At 35.8% G+C, this 21,270-nt stretch overlaps 1 protein-coding gene across 6 annotated transcripts in view; it reads left to right on the plus strand.

Moving 5' to 3' along the window:
• Positions 1-21,270, plus strand: part of PCCA (propionyl-CoA carboxylase subunit alpha) — a 358,555-nt gene that overhangs the window by 173,829 nt on the left and 163,456 nt on the right. For all 6 annotated transcript variants that reach the window (XM_036893600.2, XM_036893604.2, XM_057494481.1 and 3 more), the window contains 4 exons: positions 4,068-4,211; positions 5,544-5,618; positions 9,791-9,859; positions 11,357-11,432. In XM_036893600.2, coding sequence (XP_036749495.2) covers positions 4,068-4,211; positions 5,544-5,618; positions 9,791-9,859; positions 11,357-11,432 — 364 coding nt within the window. The remainder of the gene's footprint in view (positions 1-4,067; positions 4,212-5,543; positions 5,619-9,790; positions 9,860-11,356; positions 11,433-21,270) is intronic.

Below are 21,270 nucleotides of genomic sequence, written 5' to 3' on the forward strand. Positions count from 1 at the left end.
CACATCACAGTGGTTCAGCAGCCCCCCTCCCCTCCCTGTTCCCACCTACTCTCCTCCCCCCTTGGTAACCACCAATCACTTCTCAAGTGCCTAGGAGTCTAATGCTGTTTTGTTTATTCTGTGGTGCTTTGTTTTTATATTCCACAAATAAGTGAAATCATTTGTCTTTCTCCACCTGTCTTATTTCACTGAGCATAATACCCTCTAGATCCATCCATGTTGTTGCAAATGGGAGGATTTATTTTCTTTTTATCTCATTATATTTTTACTCATTAGTTTTAGTTACTTCCAGTTTGTATTTAATGAGTAATAAGGCTGAAGAATACAGTGTCAGTGGCAGAACTTGAGTATAACTTTTAGGATCATGCAGGTAAGATAAATGACAACAGAATGCCAGAAAGACTTAGTTTTTCTAAGTTCATTACTATTAAAGTTTGAAACATTAAGAGCTCAGAGATGAAGCAAAACCTGATTTATCTCACTTGGCATTTGCTAAGCTCAGTTATTTATTAATTTTGGGGAAATACATTTATTTAAAACCAGTTTAGTAAGATGGAGTGGCAAGAGGTGTGGACTAAAACACTGGCAATGTTAGCTTGATGGTGACCAAGAAGACCAAACACAATTAAAATAGCAAGTAAATCTATAAAAAGCTGGTTGTTTGTGACCATCTTAACGCAGGCATATGGAACTGTATCTACGTTCTAGCCCTTGAGTGTGATGCTGTCCCATAATATAGCATTTGAAGATTGTCATTGTTTGTACTTGTCTGAACAGAAGATTCATGATGAGATGGGGCACTGCCAGTACAAACTGATTTATCAGCTACTAACAGACCCTGCAGAGAGTCACTATCTTGATGAGCATATCAGTGATTTGCCTCTTAGGACCCAGAAATTCTAACTTGATAGGGCTTACTTACCGTTTTTTTTTTTTTTTGCATGTGTGATCTCTTTACCCCCCTCCTCTCTCTTCTCCCATGCCTGCTTTTTTTGCTGTCCAAATCAAGATTTATGTACCAGAATGTCAATATATTAATCTCCAATGCATAATCATGCTGTCTGGTGGATCCCTTATTCATGTTTCTTGGAACTAGTACATATTTCTGTTGGTAGGAAAATATGTGTGAACCAGGTTCTCAAACATTTGTTTGGTGAGGGTAGAGTCACAATAAAGGAAATCAGTTTTGTATTTTGAGTGTTTTAGGCATTGTTTCTAAAAATGTTTTCCATGGAATTGTCAACCCTTAAGTATAGTCTGCCGAAGAAGGAGGTGTGTGGTTAAGTAAGTGCTTGTCCACAATCCTCGCCTTGAGAGTCCGAGGTATATTGACAGTAATAGGTCTGAGGAGTCTTTCTTAAAAAGTCAGTTTAACTTAGGTTAACACAGTGTTTCCTAAGTAGGAGTGACACAGAAACGTTTTTCTTATTTCCCCATACAGATCTCAGAATAGGTATTTATTGGCATCAGACTTTTGTAGTTAGATTTTTCTTCTAGGTGGGACAAGAACTTGCTGGCTTATTAGACACCAATCTTTGACTCTCTTTTTTTTTTTATAATCTTTTGTCCCAGTGAGCCACCTTTACTTTCCATTGATCCTTCCTCCCTTCCTTTCTCTTTTCTTTTCTCTTTAAAGATATTTTTAAAACTTCGGTTGAATCATACTTTGGCCTTGGAACCATTTTGTGTCTTTGTGTATCTCTGTTCTGATCTCTTAAGTGCTCGGTTTAAGTTGTAAAGGGAAACCATTTCTAAGTTCTCAGGGATGGTGAGATATACATGGTTATTTAAACAATCTACACATAGAAGATTCCTGATAATAATAACAACATCGGATCTAAAGGAAATGTTTCATATATCCTGTTGAATAACTTCGGAATTCCATTAAAATATTTTTAGAAAGATTTCTTTCAAAAATAATGAAAATTTTAAGTTTTACTTTAAAAAAGATGTATATGTATATCTGTTACCTGAAAAATTCAGGCATGTTAGACTATTCTGCAGACTTTAACAATGCTTAAACCTAAGTGGATATATTTAAAAAATTTTTGTGAGTAATGATTTCAGCAGCTAGTTATTATTCTAGTTATCTGTGAATTATTTTATTTTGAAATACTTTCAGCTCACTAATTTAGATTGTTAAATTTGTTAAGTTTCTGTTAAATAACTCTAAATTGGGTGAAAGTGGGTCCATCTTTGGATTCCATTCAATGTGAGTGTATTCTACATAGTTACAGAGAGGTCTTCTAAGGTAGAACAGTCTTAAAGTGATTTGGATCTTAAAATTTTCATTATAATATGTTTTATAAAAGATGACACCTAATTATATAGCTGCCTATATTTCCTGCATGCTTTCCTATACATTTTTCCATGAGGATGAACAGGAGGATCGTATTACCTCTGGGATGACATGAATTCCAGCCCTACCTGTACCACTTACTGTAGGTGTGACTCTAAATTTGCGGCTCTGGATTCGCAATATATATTTATTTACTTTGTATATTGTACGTACTTTTCCGGGCACTAGTTGTAGAAAGATCAAATTAAATAATTAGCTTTTAAAATTGTTTTCTCACCTAACAGATGTGTGAGTAGTTCTTGATACAAAGTGCTTGGTACGTAGTAGGTTCACCTCTTGAGGAGTGGTAACACGCTTTCTTGGTGAAATTTCTTTCTAGCAACAATAGAGGGGCTTTACATGTGTTCCTTTGTTGTTTTATTTATCATATCATATAGAGTCTAGTTTCTCGCCAAACCGTTATTTGCTTTCAAAAATATATATTTTAAACTGATAAGATCTTTATTTAGTGTCACATTTATTTTACAAAGGGTAGACGCTTATTTTAGTGATGATTTGTCATTAAAATTATGTCAAAATGTCTTAAAATGTTGTTGAAACTGTAAACAAACTCATAACACACACAGAGCTAATTATGGATGCCATCTGTTTATTTTTTCAAAGCTTTTTTTTTTTCTTTTAAGACCATGGCATTGTCTGCTTATGATAAGCTTCAAGATTATTAGAATGACTAAGTCCTACCCTTCAATTAGTATAGTTGAAGATGGGAAGACAATTCAGTTGTTCATTGACCTTTTTCTGTGTCCAGGTGTATGAAATATGACATGTTTTGATAAAGAAGCTATTGTGAAGTGAATTTAGAACATGCTTAATTTTTATGAGAGAAGAAATTGGTATTAAAGCAGCAAAAGTGGCTAAAGTGTTATATAAATTTTTAAAAGATGCTCAAGGTTTTAGATGAAAGACAGATTGTCTGCTCTTTACCTGTGCCGTAAGTGGCATTATTTTAGCTCAGTTAAGTTTAGGAACTTGTAAGCCATCAATCAAACCTATAATGATGTGAAGCACTATTAGTATCTCTGTGTGTCAGTGCATGTTTTTGTACATGTGTATCCCATGTGTTAGTGTGGAAGGCCAGGGATCCGCATGACAGCATCATCCAAAGTAGTTATCAGCAATTTGCTGAGAGAGCAGAGTGATTTCACTGGCTCATTTTTGCTATTGTGCATGCTAAGCACTCCCCGTGTAAGTCTGAAGGGAAAACAACCTGCAGGATCCATCTGCTCTTTTCTGCTACACTGCATTGATGTAAGAGTACGCTAATCTGGTTGCTTGTCAGGACAGGTTAGTGAAAGCAGGAGAGTGGGGGAGACTAGGCTAGCCTAGTGCTGTGGAAAATCACAAGCTGCCTCTATGGATGCCATGCTAAGTGTAGCAGAATAGGTTGATTATCAGCCACACTGAGGATTACAGCTATGTACGTAATTTATAGTTAAGAATTAGTTTCAGAATTCAAAGTATTAAACATTGCTGGATCACATCTAATTGAAAACTGGGAAAAGTAATACAGATCGTTTACAAATACTTTTTGGATGCTTGTTTTTTTTTGTCATGTTTTGCACTATATTGTGTTTACTTAATTGTATTTTCTTAGTTTCTTAGTTAAATATGATTAAATGTTAAATATAAATTGTTGAAATTATTTTTGCTTATTTTTATGTATGTACCCTTTCCTACACCCTGTAACTGGCAGATATTGGTCTTGCAGGTTGAGCATCCTGTTACAGAATGCATTACTGGCCTGGACCTAGTCCAAGAAATGATCCGTGTTGCCAGGGGTTACCCTCTCAGGCACACACAGGCTGATATCCCCATCAACGGCTGGGCAGTTGAATGTCGGGTTTACGCTGAGGTAAAATGAATGAAGTTGGGAGGAAGGGCGGTACTTGAGTCCCAAGGCATAGGACCAGATATAGCTGAACAACAAGTGAAGTTAGGGTTTATTACTTGTCAAGTATTTGCTTTTGGAGTCCAGAATCAAAACAGAGAAAAGGTTAGATAATTTTGACAAAATTCAAGATAGTTTTAAAGGATTGAGTTTAATGAGTTTTCGTGTATTTTTCTTTTTGGATGGAGAAATAGCTTCTAATTGGTTTTAGGGGCGATAAATCATTAGTTAAATATTCTTGTGCCTGAATGAGTCATGGTTTTTTATTTGTTTGCTTGTTTTCAAACCACATTTGAAATTATCAGAAGTATTTATTTTTGTGTCTTTTAATTTTTTTGAAAAGAGCCTACCCTGTGTACACATTAGTTGTTAATTCAATATTTACTTTAATTTTTTCCAATAGTTTGCTATCCTTTATGATGATGTGAAAGTAATAACTAAAATTTAAATTGCAAAGCTTTTGTTCATAATTTTAGTTACAGATTTTCCTCATGAACTTTCAGTTGGACACTTTTATTTTATGACTATATTAAAATATTGAGTTAGATAATTAAGCAGTCAACATCTGAAAATGCTTTCTTTAAATGACTAAAACAAGAATGCAAAGAACCATTTATATTATCTTTTAGGCATCGAAGCCTATCTGTTGAAATAAAAAATAAATTTAGCAGTATCTGTTTAAATACATTGGAAGTTGTTTTGAAATGTTTTTTAAGGATGTTGAGAAATATGTTTTGGTTTGGTTATTCTTTTTATTATATTTTAAGTGGTTTCTTACTGTTAATGACATTGAACTTAGTAATTACTCTGATGATCTAAGATATTTATAGATGAAACATGTATCCAGTAGCATATGAAAAGTTTCTTTTTACGTCTTTATTTGAAGAACCAAAATTCTCAAATTTTACCATATGTGAGCTGTTTTGAGTGTAAGAAAAACAAATATCTTTAGTGTACTACATTTGTTTTTCTGAACTTGAGTATGTTTTGATGTAGCGCCTAGGTTATTTTATTTTTGCCCAAGGCATTCTAAGAAGATTTTATGTTGGAATTTTACCAATTTCAATAAAGTATGATCAAGGTCAGGCTAAATTCTGCTTGCAGTTCTGTTTGATTTTTAAATACACTTTCTAAGTTGTCTACAGTGAGTATAAGACAATAATATTCTGAAATCTGTGATGTGGTAAGTACTGTATGTTGAAAATAGACTATAAATACTCCATTGTATAAATATTCAACCTTACTTGTGCTGATTTATATTTCAAAGACTGTGCTTCCTTTCCTTTGAACTTTCAGGACCCCTACAAGTCTTTTGGTTTACCGTCTATTGGGAGATTGTCTCAGTACCAAGAACCAATACATCTACCTGGTGTAAGTCATTAAGCTGTACTGCCAAGTGGGGTAAAATCTTGATTTATGTCAGACTTTTATGTTAAAGCATTTCAACACCAAAGGGTGTAAATTGAAGGACAAGTGAAATTCATGGGGAACCACAGTTTTTAATTTTTTAATGCTTTGTATTTTATAATGTGCGGGAAAGTCAAAATTCACTGGACAGAAGTCCAGGGACATGAGACTACTAAGTAAAAGAGTCTACAGTCTTCCCAATTCCCTTGAAAAATATGATGAAAAAATATGGAATCCCTAAGGATGGGGAATAACTTCTGTATTACAATTAAATCTTTTCACTAAATCTAATCAGTTTCCCTGTATAATCAGATGTCAAGAAATTCAAGTACAAAATCAGCTCTTTAATGGAAAAGGATTAAGGAAAACAAAGTACGTCATTCTATTAAGTGTCATGGACTTGAAGAAGCAACCTGTTACACTAGTTAAAAACAAGTGATCACTGTCCACTTTATTGAGAGTTCTTCTGTGTTTAATAGTTGTTCTTTAAATAGTTTTTGTTGCATAAAAAGGACATAACCCTTTCTCTTAAGCGAGGTAATAAGTGCGTATGTATGACATTATGTTAGCTAGTGGATGACAGGGCTGCACCATCTGTGAATCTGATTACTTAGTTTGATTACTGGCATGAAGATGGTGAAAGATTACAGGAAGAATTCTAAATTTGAAGATGTTATTGGATATATGATTTATTTCACTTTTTAAATTGTTTTTGGCCATGTGCTTTCCAAAGGGACTTGACCCTTCCTAGGCTCACAGACTCCATGCTGTGTTCAAAGCTTGAAGGCAGAAAATAAATTGTAAAGATTTAACAGGCATTATGTGATGTTAAATAGCAGATGAGAAAACAAGTATCATAGGGACATATCTAAACATTTTTTTAATCAAACAGAAAAAAGTATTAAATAAGAATTCATAATGATTATTGTAGTTGTTAGAAGTTTTTACCATGTTGTAATAGGTAACAGGATGTCAAACATTTTGCCCTTGCAAGTTTTTGCAATTTGCAATTTTCAAACGTGAGACCTGTTGAAAGTACAAGTGATAATGGACAAACTATACCCCCTACAGTCTTTGTCCCACCAAATCTTTCTTCAATTAATGCTGCAGCAGGAGTTTTATGTAATAACATTTGCAGTTATGAGCCATCCATAGAAAGAAAAAACAATTAAAATGCCTTAAATGTTCTGCTTACTGCTGTTATTTGCTTGTGTGAATGTTGCATGTCAGCTAAATGGACCAAGGAATAGATAACGTGATTGGGTGCAGGAGAGTGCACACTAAGCTTTGTCTATCATTATTGCTGGGAGCAATCAAATTGATGTCAGCAGGACAGTAGATGCGTTGACAGCTGTAATTATGTATCTCCATGGTGATCACTTTTGGCCTGTCATGGAGGCCCACGAGTCCCCTCCCTTGGAAGCATTTAATCAGATTGGGCTGTCACTTGTCAGGTAGACATGGCGGGCTGGGAGTTGTACTGGGGGGAGAGGTGAATCGAGAATGAAGGGTGGGAGACGGCTGATAGTTTCACACAGTCCACTGTTGGTACAGAAGAGAGACATCTAAATTATGCGAGAGATTTCTGAGCAATGTTTAGAGACTGTCATACCCAGGTGCCTGGGTAGTGGTGATGCTTTTTCTTCCCTGCCTTCTTAAACTATACATCAGTTAGTTCTAACTTAGGAAATCCATGCGGCCCTTACCTTTTGGTCTCCAAAATACATACGTTAAAGTTTACTTACAGTTTGTACTTTTCAGATGCTTCTTTAAGCCTAAAATTTATTTATATGGCAAAAATGAAGATTGTATTTTTGATCACCATGTTCTGTAAATTTGTCATTTTCAGACTACAGTTTTGTTCTACTCAGAAATTTGGTTACAATTTCATTTGACTTTATTCTTAAAGCTGTTATTGCAAAAACTAAAATGTATTTTTTTTGTTTAGCCTTTGTTTCCGTGGAGGAATGGAGACTTGTCTTAATTCATTGTTAGAAGTGTTTTAAAAGCTGATTATTATTTGGAAAAAGCTACATGAACAATAAATATAAGTCACAGTCTTCATGCTTTGTTACAGTTTTAAATTAGAAATGTTGGTTTGCCTATACAAAGATATGTGTTGACTGTATATATTTTGATTTTACCCTATGTATTTTTAAAGTGACTTGCCTTATGTGACCATAATTTTAATAAATAACAAAGACCTAGTTATATGTATGAGCCCTAGGTAACTTACCATTTAGGATTGTGTTATTCAAGGTAACTAAAATTTTAAGTTATGAACTATAGAAGAATGTAATAAGTATTCTTGATTGTGTTATTTTGCCAGTGCATTGAACAACAGAGTACCACACTAGCTTCGTAGCTGTTTATAGAGTAGATAGTAGGGTATGTTTAAAGTGAAAAGTTTTAGAGCTTCTGCCAATTTCCGTTTAAACACAGCTTTAGCAAACATGCTATGGTTTTAAATAATACAGAGTGGTAAAATGAGCTCTTTAACTTTTGGCTCCTAAAATTAAGAAAATGCAAGTTCAGAGATGTCTTTTCTGTTATGTGACTTAATTGCAAGTTGCCATTTTGGGGCTATTTAAATGTGGGGAGAGAGAAGATTATGATTTTATTGCTTTCACAGCTGCTCCATTAATTCTTCTCTAGTTTTTTTTTAACACTGAATTTTGTAGAACTTATGGTCTGAAGTATGGTTTCAGAAAATAGGAAGCTAAGTATATGTTTTAAATGAGTTGAATGGATTTCACTTAAAATTAAGATTATCATGTATGAATGTGAATGAATGTACAATATCCATAATTTGTGTTTTCAAATACAGAAATAAAGGCACTCTGGGTGTGTTATGATGTTATCTTCTAAAAACTTGCAAAGAGAATAACAGTAGTGTGATTTTTTTTTAAGAGAATGAAACTATGCTTTATCTTTTGATGTCAATGTGTAATAAAGCCATCATCAGACCCTCATGTGGATATCCTAGACAAGAGGTTCTACATGGGGTCCCTTGATAATTGCCTAAATTAAAATATTAAAGGCCCAACAGCCGCTGTGTTGACCTTTTTGTGCCTTGCTGCAGACAGATGAGATGCTGTTTATTAGGAAGCCTTCTTCCCACAGGTGAAGAGCTATGTGAGCTTCCGCTCTTCCCTCCCCACCCCTTTACAATGTCGGGCATCAAAGTCCTGCTGTTCTAGCAGCTTCGATTAAATTCCTCTATCCTCAATGCCCCTAGGACATTCTTGACAGTCTTAAGTATTTTGATTAGCTTTTAAATACTTCAGATTCCAAAGCTTAGGCACAATATTTTAATAAATATTTCATCCTCTGCAACTGCTCATTTAAAAAGTTTTACATGGCTAACCTCTGTGCCTTCCTGATGGTATCAAACTGGGAGATGAAAACAAGAATCAGCGATGTACTAACTAACTTGTTGGCTGGTTAACAGCTATCAGGCTCTTCAAAAGAATATTTTGAACTTGCGCTATTTTTTTTCCCCCCATGAAAATCACAAAATCGGAACTCTAATTGGGGCTGTGTCCTTACAAAGCAAAGCCATGAGAAAAGCTGTGTAAACATTAAAGTCTCGGGGGACGAACAGTAACAGAAAAAAAAGCGTTTTACAGTTGAGAGGGTGAGGCAAAAAAGGAAAGTGTTACAGACATGAAAGCCACAGGACCAGCGTCCCCGTAGGGCTGATGAGCAGAGCGCCCCGTCTGCTGCACGGCTTGACTGGGGTCCTCACTGGAACCTCAGGAGGGGACCATGGGGAGGGGGACTAGAAGGGGTATTATTCATGCTATGCTTCAGTTGGAAGACACCATCAAATAGCTACAAATGCATCCCAGGATAGTGATGTATGAAGTTTTCATGTGTGTGTGTGCCCACGCACGCATGTGGTTTCTTACTTAGGTCCTTTGTTAAGTGGGAGAACAAAAAATATGTTATGCTGCATATTAACAGATGAAGATAATTTGGTGTCTAGATACTTAAGATTGTTTTTCTGTTTCCCAGAAGCTGAAATGGTTTTTGAAATTGAAATTGTCCATTACATGGAAATTAAATGTGTTGCTAAAAAAATTAATTGCTGCACAAAATGAAGTAACTTTCATTTTTTTCTTTCATTCTCCCAGGTCCGGGTTGACAGCGGCATTCAACCAGGAAGTGAGATTAGCATTTATTATGATCCAATGATTTCAAAAGTTAGTTCGATTTCTTAATGATTTCTTTCAGTTTTCTTCTGAAAAGACAATGGACACATTTAAAGTCTGAAATTTATCTGAATCATCTGCTGTATTTAAGTAAATGTACACTGATTATAAAGTGAAAGCAGAGATTTTCTTTCTTTTAAGAGAGAAATTTCAACTTCATGTTAATTTGCAACACTCCCACCTCACCAGTCCAACCCAACTAGCACCCCCTGCCCTGAAAATTAACAATTTATCTGAACAGGTGGCACCAGTCCAGCCCATTGCAGTAAGAATGAATTAAGGTTAGCTGGCCATTTCTGAAAGCTGAGATGACAGTATGAATGGCAGGTGATGTCAGGAAGTTGGGTGATAGGATGTATTTGTTGGAGTACTTTTTACCTTTTTCAATTTTTATGAATCACGCTTATGTGGATTTGACATAATTAAATTTTACGTAAGTGTGTGAGATGTCTTTTTGCCTACCTGTCTTTTTGAAATTTGACTTTTCAGAATAATGAATTCTACTTAAAGTTTTAGATCTTTTAAAATCTTTAGAATTTTAAGATCCTATAAAATGTAAAATTCTGACTGCAGTCATTAATACTATGGACTTTATGTAGAAATTCCTATGTTCTCTGAAATGTGAGGCCTGCATTAAAGGATGACATTTTTATTAAAAATCCCATATCTCAAGATGTTTTCCTTCTCACAAGTGGACTTTTTTACGTAGTTGTGGTAAACAAAGCATTAAAAAATTTTTTCATTAGGTATTTTGTTTGAGAAACACTATTAAAAATAAAAATACCTCATAGTAGGGTTTGATTTTAATAGTTGTGTTTCCATTTTTAGATGAACACATTTCTGATCAGAAAAGTGGCCTGCAAATTAATTTTCAAACTGGCTTGATATTGAAGAGCTCCTAAAATGAACTAAAATAATTGCAAACTACAGATTGACTAATGTAATAACCAGAAAAATCTTTTATGAATTTTTAATATCTTATTGCTAATTTGTATGATACTTATAAATAGGCACAAAGTCAGAACAGTAAGACCTTTCTATTTTTCTAATATAAGAACTCTGTGCTTCTGTGCTATGTTATGTATAAAAGTTAGCTATTCAGGGTGTCAAACTTAGAAACCACAGAAAAATAGAGAAAAAACAAATCTTGCCTAATCCTCTACTGTCCCAGATGTTCACATTTTGATACCTTTCCTTATAAATTTTTTATGCTTGTTTTTGCTACATTTTTGTTTATCTTGAATAGGTCTTTTCTGTGTTAGTGAAATGTAGGGAAAAAATCTGAAATAGCTTTATTCTAATCTTGACTTACTTGAAAAAATCTTAAATCACATACTTTATATTAAAACCTGAACCATTGTGAAATTTTAAAAGGTGTTCTGGGAACTCTGTTATGAAATATTTCAAATTTTGCTAGGATGAATTCTTTGATTCATAGGTAGATAAGTAGATGTATATCAGTGTAAATTGTGTTTTGTTTGCTTTTAGCTGATTACATATGGTTCTGATAGAACTGAAGCTTTGAAGAGAATGGAAGATGCCCTGGATAATTATGTTATTCGAGGTAACAACACATGCTTGGCATGCTGTTATTATATTATATGTGGTGTCCAGTCTAGAAAATAGTTTATAGATTCACTAATTAGAGAATTTGATAGAACATTTGCTGACTATGTGTTAGTAGAAATAAAAGCTTGAATAATTAAACTAACGTACTAATTATTTCATTTTCTTTCACAGTTCTATATTTTACTTACACATCTTAAATTAAGTTATTTAATTAAACTTATATAACTTGTGACCTTTCCTATATGAGCATTTAGTATTTTACAGATATGTATTATGGAAAATGGTTCTTTATTCTGAAGTCTTTTATTGACCAATTCAGTTTGACAGCAAATTTGCTATATTCCTCTTTTTTTTTTTCTTGAAATATGAAACTTGAAAATGTATGAAGATGTAAACTATAGTGACATACATTTGACTAATTTAAGAGCCGAGGGAATAGCTCTTTGCTTCTATAAATTAGAGCAAATTATACAATATTTTCTGGCAAATGCAATTTTGTTATCTCATATACATACAGGGTAGTTATTATGCCTAACAAAGTGAGATCCTACAAGCCTTTAGGGTGTGTAGTGACAATTGAATTAGAAGCAGCCATTATATTTAAATAATTAAAGCAAAGTTATCCCCCTTAAGGAGTAAATTACATTGTAAATCTTATTAGCAAGTTTTCATTAGTAACAAAAAGATCATTCTACTTTTGCCAACATAAATGATCAACTTCAGAATGATGGACTGTAATATCAAATTAAAGTGTAAAATATAAGTTCATTTTGAATTATGAATAGTGTGCATCTAAGGATAGGCAGGACTGGCCTGTAGAGTTTTGCTCTTTTCTCATGACTTACTAAATATGACAGTGAAGCTAGGAATCTAGATTTTGGAGGTTTGAGGGGTAGAATGGTGGTGGAGTGTGGCTGCACAGTCCCCCTCAAGCCCATAGGGAACTTTCATGTGATTACAAAAGGCCTCCCTTCAAGTGGACACAGCCTATAGGTCACAAGGCTTGGCAGGTGGACTGTAACTTTGTGTGAATTAGAAGAAATACTCTGTTCTCTGGGTGCATCGAGCCTTGAGACAGGGAGTTCATCTTAGCAATGGAGCATGTCAAGCCCCTACTTTGCCCCCTTGACCTTTGTGCAGTGAACAGTTTGTACAACTGTACTGTAGTGGCCCAGGACAGTTGAGTGACTGTTTTTACACATCTGCCTTTCCCTGCTCATTTTCTTCTAGTGGTAAGTAAGTCATATAGTCCTCAGTTTTACTCTTGTTTTTCTTTCAGCTTTTCTCTTGTTAGATCAGGAGAAATTTCTTCCCTTCCTTCCCTTTTGCTATCACTTATCACTCTCTTTTCTTCCTGTTTGTTAACTAAGCAGTGACAATGATTGTGTCTAATCTTATGTCTAATCTAATCTTACCTCGATCAACCAAAGCAAAGCTGTAAGCTGTCAAGTGAACCTAGATGTAATATAAAAATCAGTAAGTCAGTGTCCAAATCATCTAAAAATTTGAAAAATCCCCTTCACATTCTTGCTGACTCATTCTTGAGTTCCTTTTCAGCTTTAATTGTGTAATATTTACTGGTATTATAACTCTGCCATGTTCCAACATCAGCAGCAGATACGTATTTTCTCTATACGATTGGTTAAATAGGCCTCGAAGGGTTCATTTTCTTACAGAAATAATATTTTCCCTCAAATTACTTCAGGGCATGTTTGGAACACATACCTAATTTTGGTGTGCATATGTGTATGTTAAACTACATATACATGGACACAAACCAGATTCTTGGGGAGATTATTTCTGGAGGTCTTTAAAATATTTTTAAGAGTTTTCTGTAGATTTCTTCCCCCCTTCCCCACCATCTTTGCATATTTCAGTGTGATTGTTATTAGATTTTGGTTAATTTAAGTTTCGCTCTAATGAGCTTGATGGTAAATTCATGAATTTGAGGTACTTAAGAATATTTTGTCAAACCACATCTCTAGTAAACGTTGATATAACAGTGTAATGGCACATGGGCAGTTTGTCAAAATTTTACATTAGCATTGTATTATTCTACTCTGTCTAGCTTCTGAAAGGAATACTCGTTCATATTTATGGACTACTATTCTTTCATGTTGTATATTTAAGTGAATGTTTCCTACCAATTTACTTCATTTGCTATACTTTATACGTAGGCTCAGCAGTTAGTACATTTTTAAATTAAGTGATGTAAATATTAAATAGGCTTGCTGTCATTCTCCTAACTATAATTACATGTATCACATGTAAAACAACATGTATTTTATTGTACAGATAGATTTTTCCAGGCTTAGTCTTTCTACCTTTGCACTGTGATATGAGAAGGAAATCAGGCCTGGGTTCATATCCTGTCCTGACACCGTTTAGTGAGTTTTGTCAAATTACTGTCTCTCTGAATCTCATACTCCACATTTACAAAACGGAGCCTTAGTAGCTGCCTTAGAAGTGAGTAGTGAGGATTAAATGAGGTGGCCTGTGTCAGAGGCCTTGGCACAGTCCTGGGTCAAGCTCATAAACGTAAGTTCCCGTCTTCCTTTCTCGCTCTCTCGCTACAGTTACAGAGCGTATATTTTAAAATCATGTATCATAAACTACTATCAGGCAGTTGGTGATAAGTGAAATTTGTTAAACCATTGATGAACAATATTGAAAAGCCACTTTAGGTCGTTCCTGGTACTGTGTGCTGGGTTATATGCTTTCACTGCACCCTGTTCTGCTTCAGAGCATTTATCATCACTGTAATAAAAGTGTTAATTAGGTAATTAATTGCTAAATATTGGATCATTCCATAAGAATATTAGGTATGCGGAGGCAGTGATGGTGTTTGTCTTATTTACTTGGATGTTACTAGTGCTCAGCAGTGCGTGATACATGGTAGCTGATTGAGTGTTTATTGAATGAATTAATGAATGAGGCAGTGATACTATTCCTATTTCAAGGAATTTCTCTTAAGCTTGGTATGAAAAATACAGAAAGATAAGGGTAGTACAAATTAGTAAGTGCTGTAATAGCAGTGTGAAAAAGTTTAGTGGGAATTCAGATGTGGGGAGGGTTGCTTTCTCTTTTCACTTCTCCCTTTGGTTCTTTGAAAGTAATGTGAGTACTGCTTTAGGATTGATAGGTGACTTGAGGTGACAGCATTTTTAAGAGACTGGTATATTACTGTATAGACGAAATAAAGGGGACAGGCACTCAGGTGTCTTTGGAGTGTGACTTGCTATTGTCTTTTGGGGAAATAATCTATCATTCAGCAGTTCAATTTTCAGGAACCTATCCTCTAGCCTTAAAAGACTGAATTGTGAGATGATATTCACAAAGACATTTACAACAGCATTGTTGATAGTAGCCAAAACTGACCATCCACAGTGTCCACCAAGTGGATGAATGATTGAATAAATGACTGTGTATCTTCACTGTGACTTGAAAGCATATCCATGTGTATTGTTAAATCAGAAAAGTAGTTTGCAGAGTAATGTGTAGTGCAGTCTCATATTAGTTAAGCCACCTTCTCATTCAAAAATATTCACAATTGTGTTTGGATGAGCACAGAGAAAAATGTGGCTATATATATAATTATATATATATATATATATATATATACACACACACACATACATACACACATGTACTAATTTTATATGTATATGAATTTTTTAAAAGCTCAGAAGATTTATCAGAGATGGGTTTTTCTTGATGCATTGCCTCCAGACCATTATTTTAGGCATTTTCAAGCCAGAGAAAAATGGAATGAATGGTACATTGTATTCCTTTACATTTTTCATCTAGATGGTCAAGCTTTTCTACATTTGCTTTTTTCCTCTGTCTTTTCTTTTCTCTGCCTTTTCTTCCTCCCCACTGTTCCTCCATCCCTTCCTTCCTCCCTTCTCTCTCTGCTTTTTTCTGAACAATTTGAAAGAAAGTTGCAGACATTGTGACACGCCACTCCATAATATTTCAGCATGAATCTCAAGGGTAAGATCATGTTCCCACCGAAGCACAACACCGTGATCACAGGAAATTACCAGGAATCTCTCAGTGTCATCTAATGTACTGCCCATATTCAGGTTTCTCCAGTTGTGCCCCAAAGTGTCTTTTTTATTTGTTTTCTTAACCCCACCTGTGGTCCAGTCAGCGGTGACACATTGTTCATGGTTGTGTCTCATTACCTTGTTCTCTTTGTATTTCCTCTCATTAACTTGCCAGAAGAATCCAGGGCAGTTGACTTACAGAATGCTTCACATTCTAGATTGGAAGTTTCAGTACTGGTCCAGTGGAAAACCTAAGGGGAATGAACAACAAACATGGGGTTGCAGTTAGAAAATGATTTATTTTGGGTGGTGATTTTGAACATGGTGCAGTTACTGAACATTAGATGGTTTCTAAGTGTGACTGTGGGACTAGGTGTCTAGTAGAAGAATAGGTTATTTGAAATGAGATAGTAATAACTGAGTGATAAGGATGTTGCATGAGTCATTGAGTCATCCACACAGGGTGATGTAAATTAGGATCAAAAGAACATCGTGAATCAGGTAACATAAATTCTGTAGTGCATATTGGGTTGAGATAGGATGTTGATAGATGACAGGTTTCTCGAAGGATTGGAAGTGGTATTGTTCTGGAAGTGATCATGGATCACTGGGAGGAATGTGAGGGTTGCTGGAGAAGTGAGGTCCTTGAAGGCACTGAGATTTTGGTGAGGCAAAGAGGTGAATGGAATGTTCCATGAAGATACTGAATCTACAATAGATCTGCCTGACCACAGAGCAGCAGTCTCAGAAGACATTGTGGAATGGCTTGGAAAAGAGGGAAGAGGTGTTCTGGGGAAGTGGGGTGGTTCAGTCAGCTGAGGTTCTGAGGGTGAGGGATGGCCAGACAAGCTTGTGCTTCCGGCGGTGAATGCGGCGTTCCTGAAGAACCCGTAAGAAGGCAAGCACTTGGGCCTCCAAGAGAACTGGCCTCAAAGGCATTCCATTTACTTTGGCCCTGCTGTCCCAGGCTGTTGCTGTCTGTATTGTAGACTAGCCAGTAGCTTCCTGACTGGGTTCTTTATAAATACTGTTTACCTGCACCAGTCCATTCTTCAGTACGGACAGAATAAACTTTTTAGAGTACAAACCCAGTTAATACTTCCTTCTTAAGATTCTTCAGTGTCTTTCCATTGTCTTTGTGTGGACTCTGGTCTCATTTGCAGCACTTTCTCTCATGCCTTCTTTTTTCCTACTTCACTGTTTTTATTTTCTGGGCTGTGCCATCCTCTCTTCACTTGAGGACCTTTGTAGTTAGGTTATAGTGTAAGCGTTTATAACAAAGAAAATTTTAAAAATGCGGTGACCTAAGAAAGATAGTTTCATTTCTCTCCCATGTGGTAGTCTGGAAAGGAGGGTTGTCAAGGGCCAATAGGGTGACTCTTGCATTCACAGCAGATGGGTTTCATTTTGGGGCCCACAGTGGTTGGTTTCATGTGCATTGTCACGCCTCAGCTGGAAGGTGGCAGGGGAAGTTCATGCCCGTTTTGTTTCAGGGCATAATCTAGAAAGCTGCCTTTATTGCTGCTACCATCTTATTGGTGTTTTGTCACACAGTCATATCTAGCTGCTAGGAAGATGTAGTTGATGCCAAGGTGGCCATATACCTAGATAGAAAGTTGCATTTCTCTTTTTACCAATAGGGAAGGGAGAATAGATATTGGTGGATTACTAATTAAATAAGAATATGTACATGTATCTGCTCATTTTTGGAAACACATGTACAAGACCAGAACTAATAAGATGGCAGATCTGCAGGAGGTGAAGGGAGGATCTGGTGGAAATGATTATGGGATGGGAAACAGTACCTGGGATGAAGGGAGAGACTTCTTGGATTTTATATGTATAAACAAATATTAAACTCTAGTCAGTAGGTTTGTTTTTCCAAGTTCATAGGGTAGCAGTTCTGAAAGCAGTTTATGTATATTCTGGGTTAAGGAAATAAATGCATGTATTGTGGATAAGAGGAACTAAGTTTCTTACTGTTAGAGAAAGGAGTAACAGATGTGGGAATGGGCAAGGGTAGAATGAACCCTATGGTGTTGGATTGAAATTGAAGCTATCAGTGTGAACTCATGGTTTTTAGCATAGATTGAAAAATAAGTGTCATTGTGCCTTTGTGTGTTTGTGTACATGCATGGGTGCATGTACATATGTGCACATATTCTGTAGCTCACGTTTCCTGATTTTTAGTACTATTGGCATTTCAGGGTAGACAATTCTTTGTTGGGGAGAGCAGTCCTGTGCAATAGGATGTTAACATGCTTCACCTCTACCCACTAAATGACACCAGCATCTTGGCTGTGACAACCAAATATTTCCAGAGATTGCTGTATGTCCCCTGGGGGGCAAATTGCCTCAGTTGAGAACCACTGCCCTGCTGAGCAGTCACAGAAGCATTGGCACTCAGCAATGAGCACACCAAACACTCAGATCTTGTTTTCTAAATACCATTCTCCTGTAAATGGAACCAGTACTCCTTGATGAAATGGCTGATTTCAGGAACAGTGTAAGATGAGCCTGAAACATCTTGTGTAACTCAGTCATGAAGTGCTCAAAAAAATGGTAAGTCAAAAGACACAGGAGACGACTTTAAGAGGTTCCCACTAGCCAGGCTGGGAAAACTTCAGCTACAAAATAAATAATGCTAGTGATTGATTAAGATCCATGGAATAAAATAAGAGTCTATATGAGTTCCAAAGTGGCATAAATAGATACAAAAGATAAATGAGGGAAGAGGCACAGCTCTTCCTTATGTAGATTTTTAACTAATAAATGTAGAAAAATCCCAAGTGGCAAACCAAACTGTTTAGGTAAGACTCATCAAAGATGGATGCTAAAATTAGTGGTTAAAAATATGAGAAACAGGGATTTGTATAGTTTCACTGTCTCCCCAGGCAATGCTAATTAACTATAATGGGAAAAAACAGTACCTTTAAAATGGACAAACCTAGCAGCTTACCCATGTGATCAAAATTGACATCTTTGGTAATGAGGCAAATCAATATCATGCATCTCTTGGTATCATGCACTGAAGGGAGCACATCTTTTCTATGATATTCTTGCCAAAAATGTATAACCTGAATATATTCACGAGGAAACATCAAACCAAATTGACTGAGAGTGTACACAACAAATTGCTGTACTCTTCAAAAGTGCATCATGCTCAAGAAACACAAAGAAGAGTGGATCAGCTTATCTAGCTCAAAGGAAACTAAGGGCACATGACAACTACATGCAGCGTGTGATCCTGGATTAATTACTGAACCTGAAAATGATGATTTTCTTTTGTAGTAAAGGTTGTAAATGGAACAGTTGGTGAAATTTAAATTAGGTCTGTAGGTTAGACTGTGATACTGTTATCAAAGTTAGTTTTCAGGTTTGGTCATTGTACTGTGATTACACAAGAGACTTTTCTTGATTTTAAGAAATAGACACTGAAGTATTTAGAGGCAAAGTGCATCTTGTCTGCAACCTACCTTCACTTATCTAAGAAAAAAATTATGTGTGTGTGTAACCGTAAAGAGAGAGAGAGAGAGAGAAAACATGATAAATAAATGTGGTAAGACATTAACTTTTGGAGAATCTGGGTAAAGGATACACAACAATGCTTGGTACTATTTTTGTGAATTCATTATTCTGAAATTATTCCAAAATCAAAAATTTTAAAAATAGGTGAAGAGGAACTTCCCCCGACCCCCACACTAACATTTAAGGAATGAAACGGGCGCTTTTGTGATTTGCGCTTCTTTTTCATCCATCCGACTAATTCCGAAGGCGAGAGGGGTGGGTGAAACGATTATTTTATGAAGGACAGAAAGGGAAGAACTACATAGTTGTTCAAAATGAATTTTTTTTTTCCTGAGCTGATTTTGAGCTTTTGTTCAGATAAAGAATCTTTTGAGCAAAAATGTAATTTGGTTGAAGTTAATTTCTGAGCCCCCTGAAATGAGCAGTGGCTGTGGCCCCGTTTGATCCTGGCGGCGTGCGCAGCTAATGTCTGGCCAGTGTTTGGGAAGCAGCAGGTAGTCAGGAGAAAGCTGCTCCGCGGGGTCCTCTCCCGGTCGTGATTTCCCATACATATGGCACCTCGTGACCCTTGGCAGAGGGCACCTTCAAGTCCCAGTCTAAAACTCAGAGTCATAATTTTTATGACTATGTGATTAATATTATTGTTGAAGTTACAAACGAAGTCTCGGTGAGCCTGTGGTGGCCGCTTCTTTGAACGAGGATCAGTTTCAGTAGCTTTGTCTTCCCTGGAATGGGGAGGAAGTAAACTACGTACAAAATGGTAACTTTCACATATGTAGGATATCTTTGAACAGTTCAATAATTTTTTTCCCGTTTGTGTGATCTTTTCAGCTTTTAGATATAAAATAGTTTTTTGATTATTTTCATTTGGCTTTACAATTAATGAATGGTTATTCTGGGAGCCGTTGGTTGAGGCACCTTGATTTTGGTTGTCTGCCATTTGCCATTGCCTCACCTTGCAGTCCTTAGGAAAGGAAAACGGTGATTTGATATTGCATAGTAGCATGTAATATTTTATGCAGAGAATATTAAAGAGAAAATGCCTTTGTGTATTCATTTTATCCCTGAAACATCATTTAGCAAGGTAAAAGTCTATATTTTCACGCTCTATTTACTATTCAAGGTGAAAGATTTTTTAAAGTTCATCCTTCATTTGTGTGCTTGAGTGGCTCTGTTTTTGATATCCAAAATGTAAATTAATATTTGCTTATAATTCCTTTCAGCTATCTTTTTCAACCTCAAGTATGGAATAAAAATACAACATATCATTTATCCTGTAAAACTGCATACATTTTAATTTTTTGGATGCCATCAGTCACGAATTGATCACTGGGTATCAGAAAATAATCTGATTTTTTCCAAACTATCATTATTTCTGAAAGCTGTGTCATTTTTTATTTAAGTCAGAGTCTGATGCCTGCTATTTTGACATTGGCCACACAGAGAGCAAGAAAATTTATACCAGCACTAAGCTGTAACAGGAAAGCCAGGAGAGTTAAATATAAAATATGAAGTATATAAAACGAACAGTATTATTTTTATTTGACTGGAAAAGGAAAGGACAAAAGCCCTGAGAGTTAGGGTGCCTCTCTACATTATTACTTATGCAAAAAAGCTTGGAAATTGAAACATTCTGAATTGTTAATTTGTATCTAACACTTTTTTTCAGAAATAAAATTACAGCTGTACTTTGATTTTCTAACTTTCATCCTTTCCAGTTCCTTTTTTAAGATACTGTTTTTTCCAAAACAGCAGTTATTATATATGAATAATTTGTTTATTGCTCATTTTGTTTTGCATTTCCGTTTCCCACTCTGTTTTGGATTCCTTCATGTGGATTGCCACTTCCATGACTTTATATTTCGGTGTATATGCATTTTAACTGGCCTGCACTCTGAACTCTGATCATTTAGACATTATCAGTCAGCCTCCTCCCACAGGCATCTCAAATTTAACCTCAAAATGTATCAGACTTTTCATCTCAATCTGCTTCTTTTCTGTTAATGGCATCTTCTATCACATTGCAGAACCAGAAGTTCAGGTGTTGTGCTCGACTCATCTTTCCCATTCTTGACATCCAGTGAATCACCAGGTCCTATCTGTCTGCCAAGTCTCTCTCAAGTCCAGCCTCAGTTCTCTGTCTGTGTTGTCCACACCCCAGCTTTGGTCTGCAGCCTGGCCATTTTCCCAGGAGAAAATGTCATATATGTACCTTAGTGTATACATATGGGGAGAAGGGCATACTTTTCAATATAA

This window comes from Manis pentadactyla, chromosome 17 (genome assembly GCF_030020395.1).
Source record: "Manis pentadactyla isolate mManPen7 chromosome 17, mManPen7.hap1, whole genome shotgun sequence".
Taxonomy (NCBI): domain Eukaryota; kingdom Metazoa; phylum Chordata; class Mammalia; order Pholidota; family Manidae; genus Manis; species Manis pentadactyla.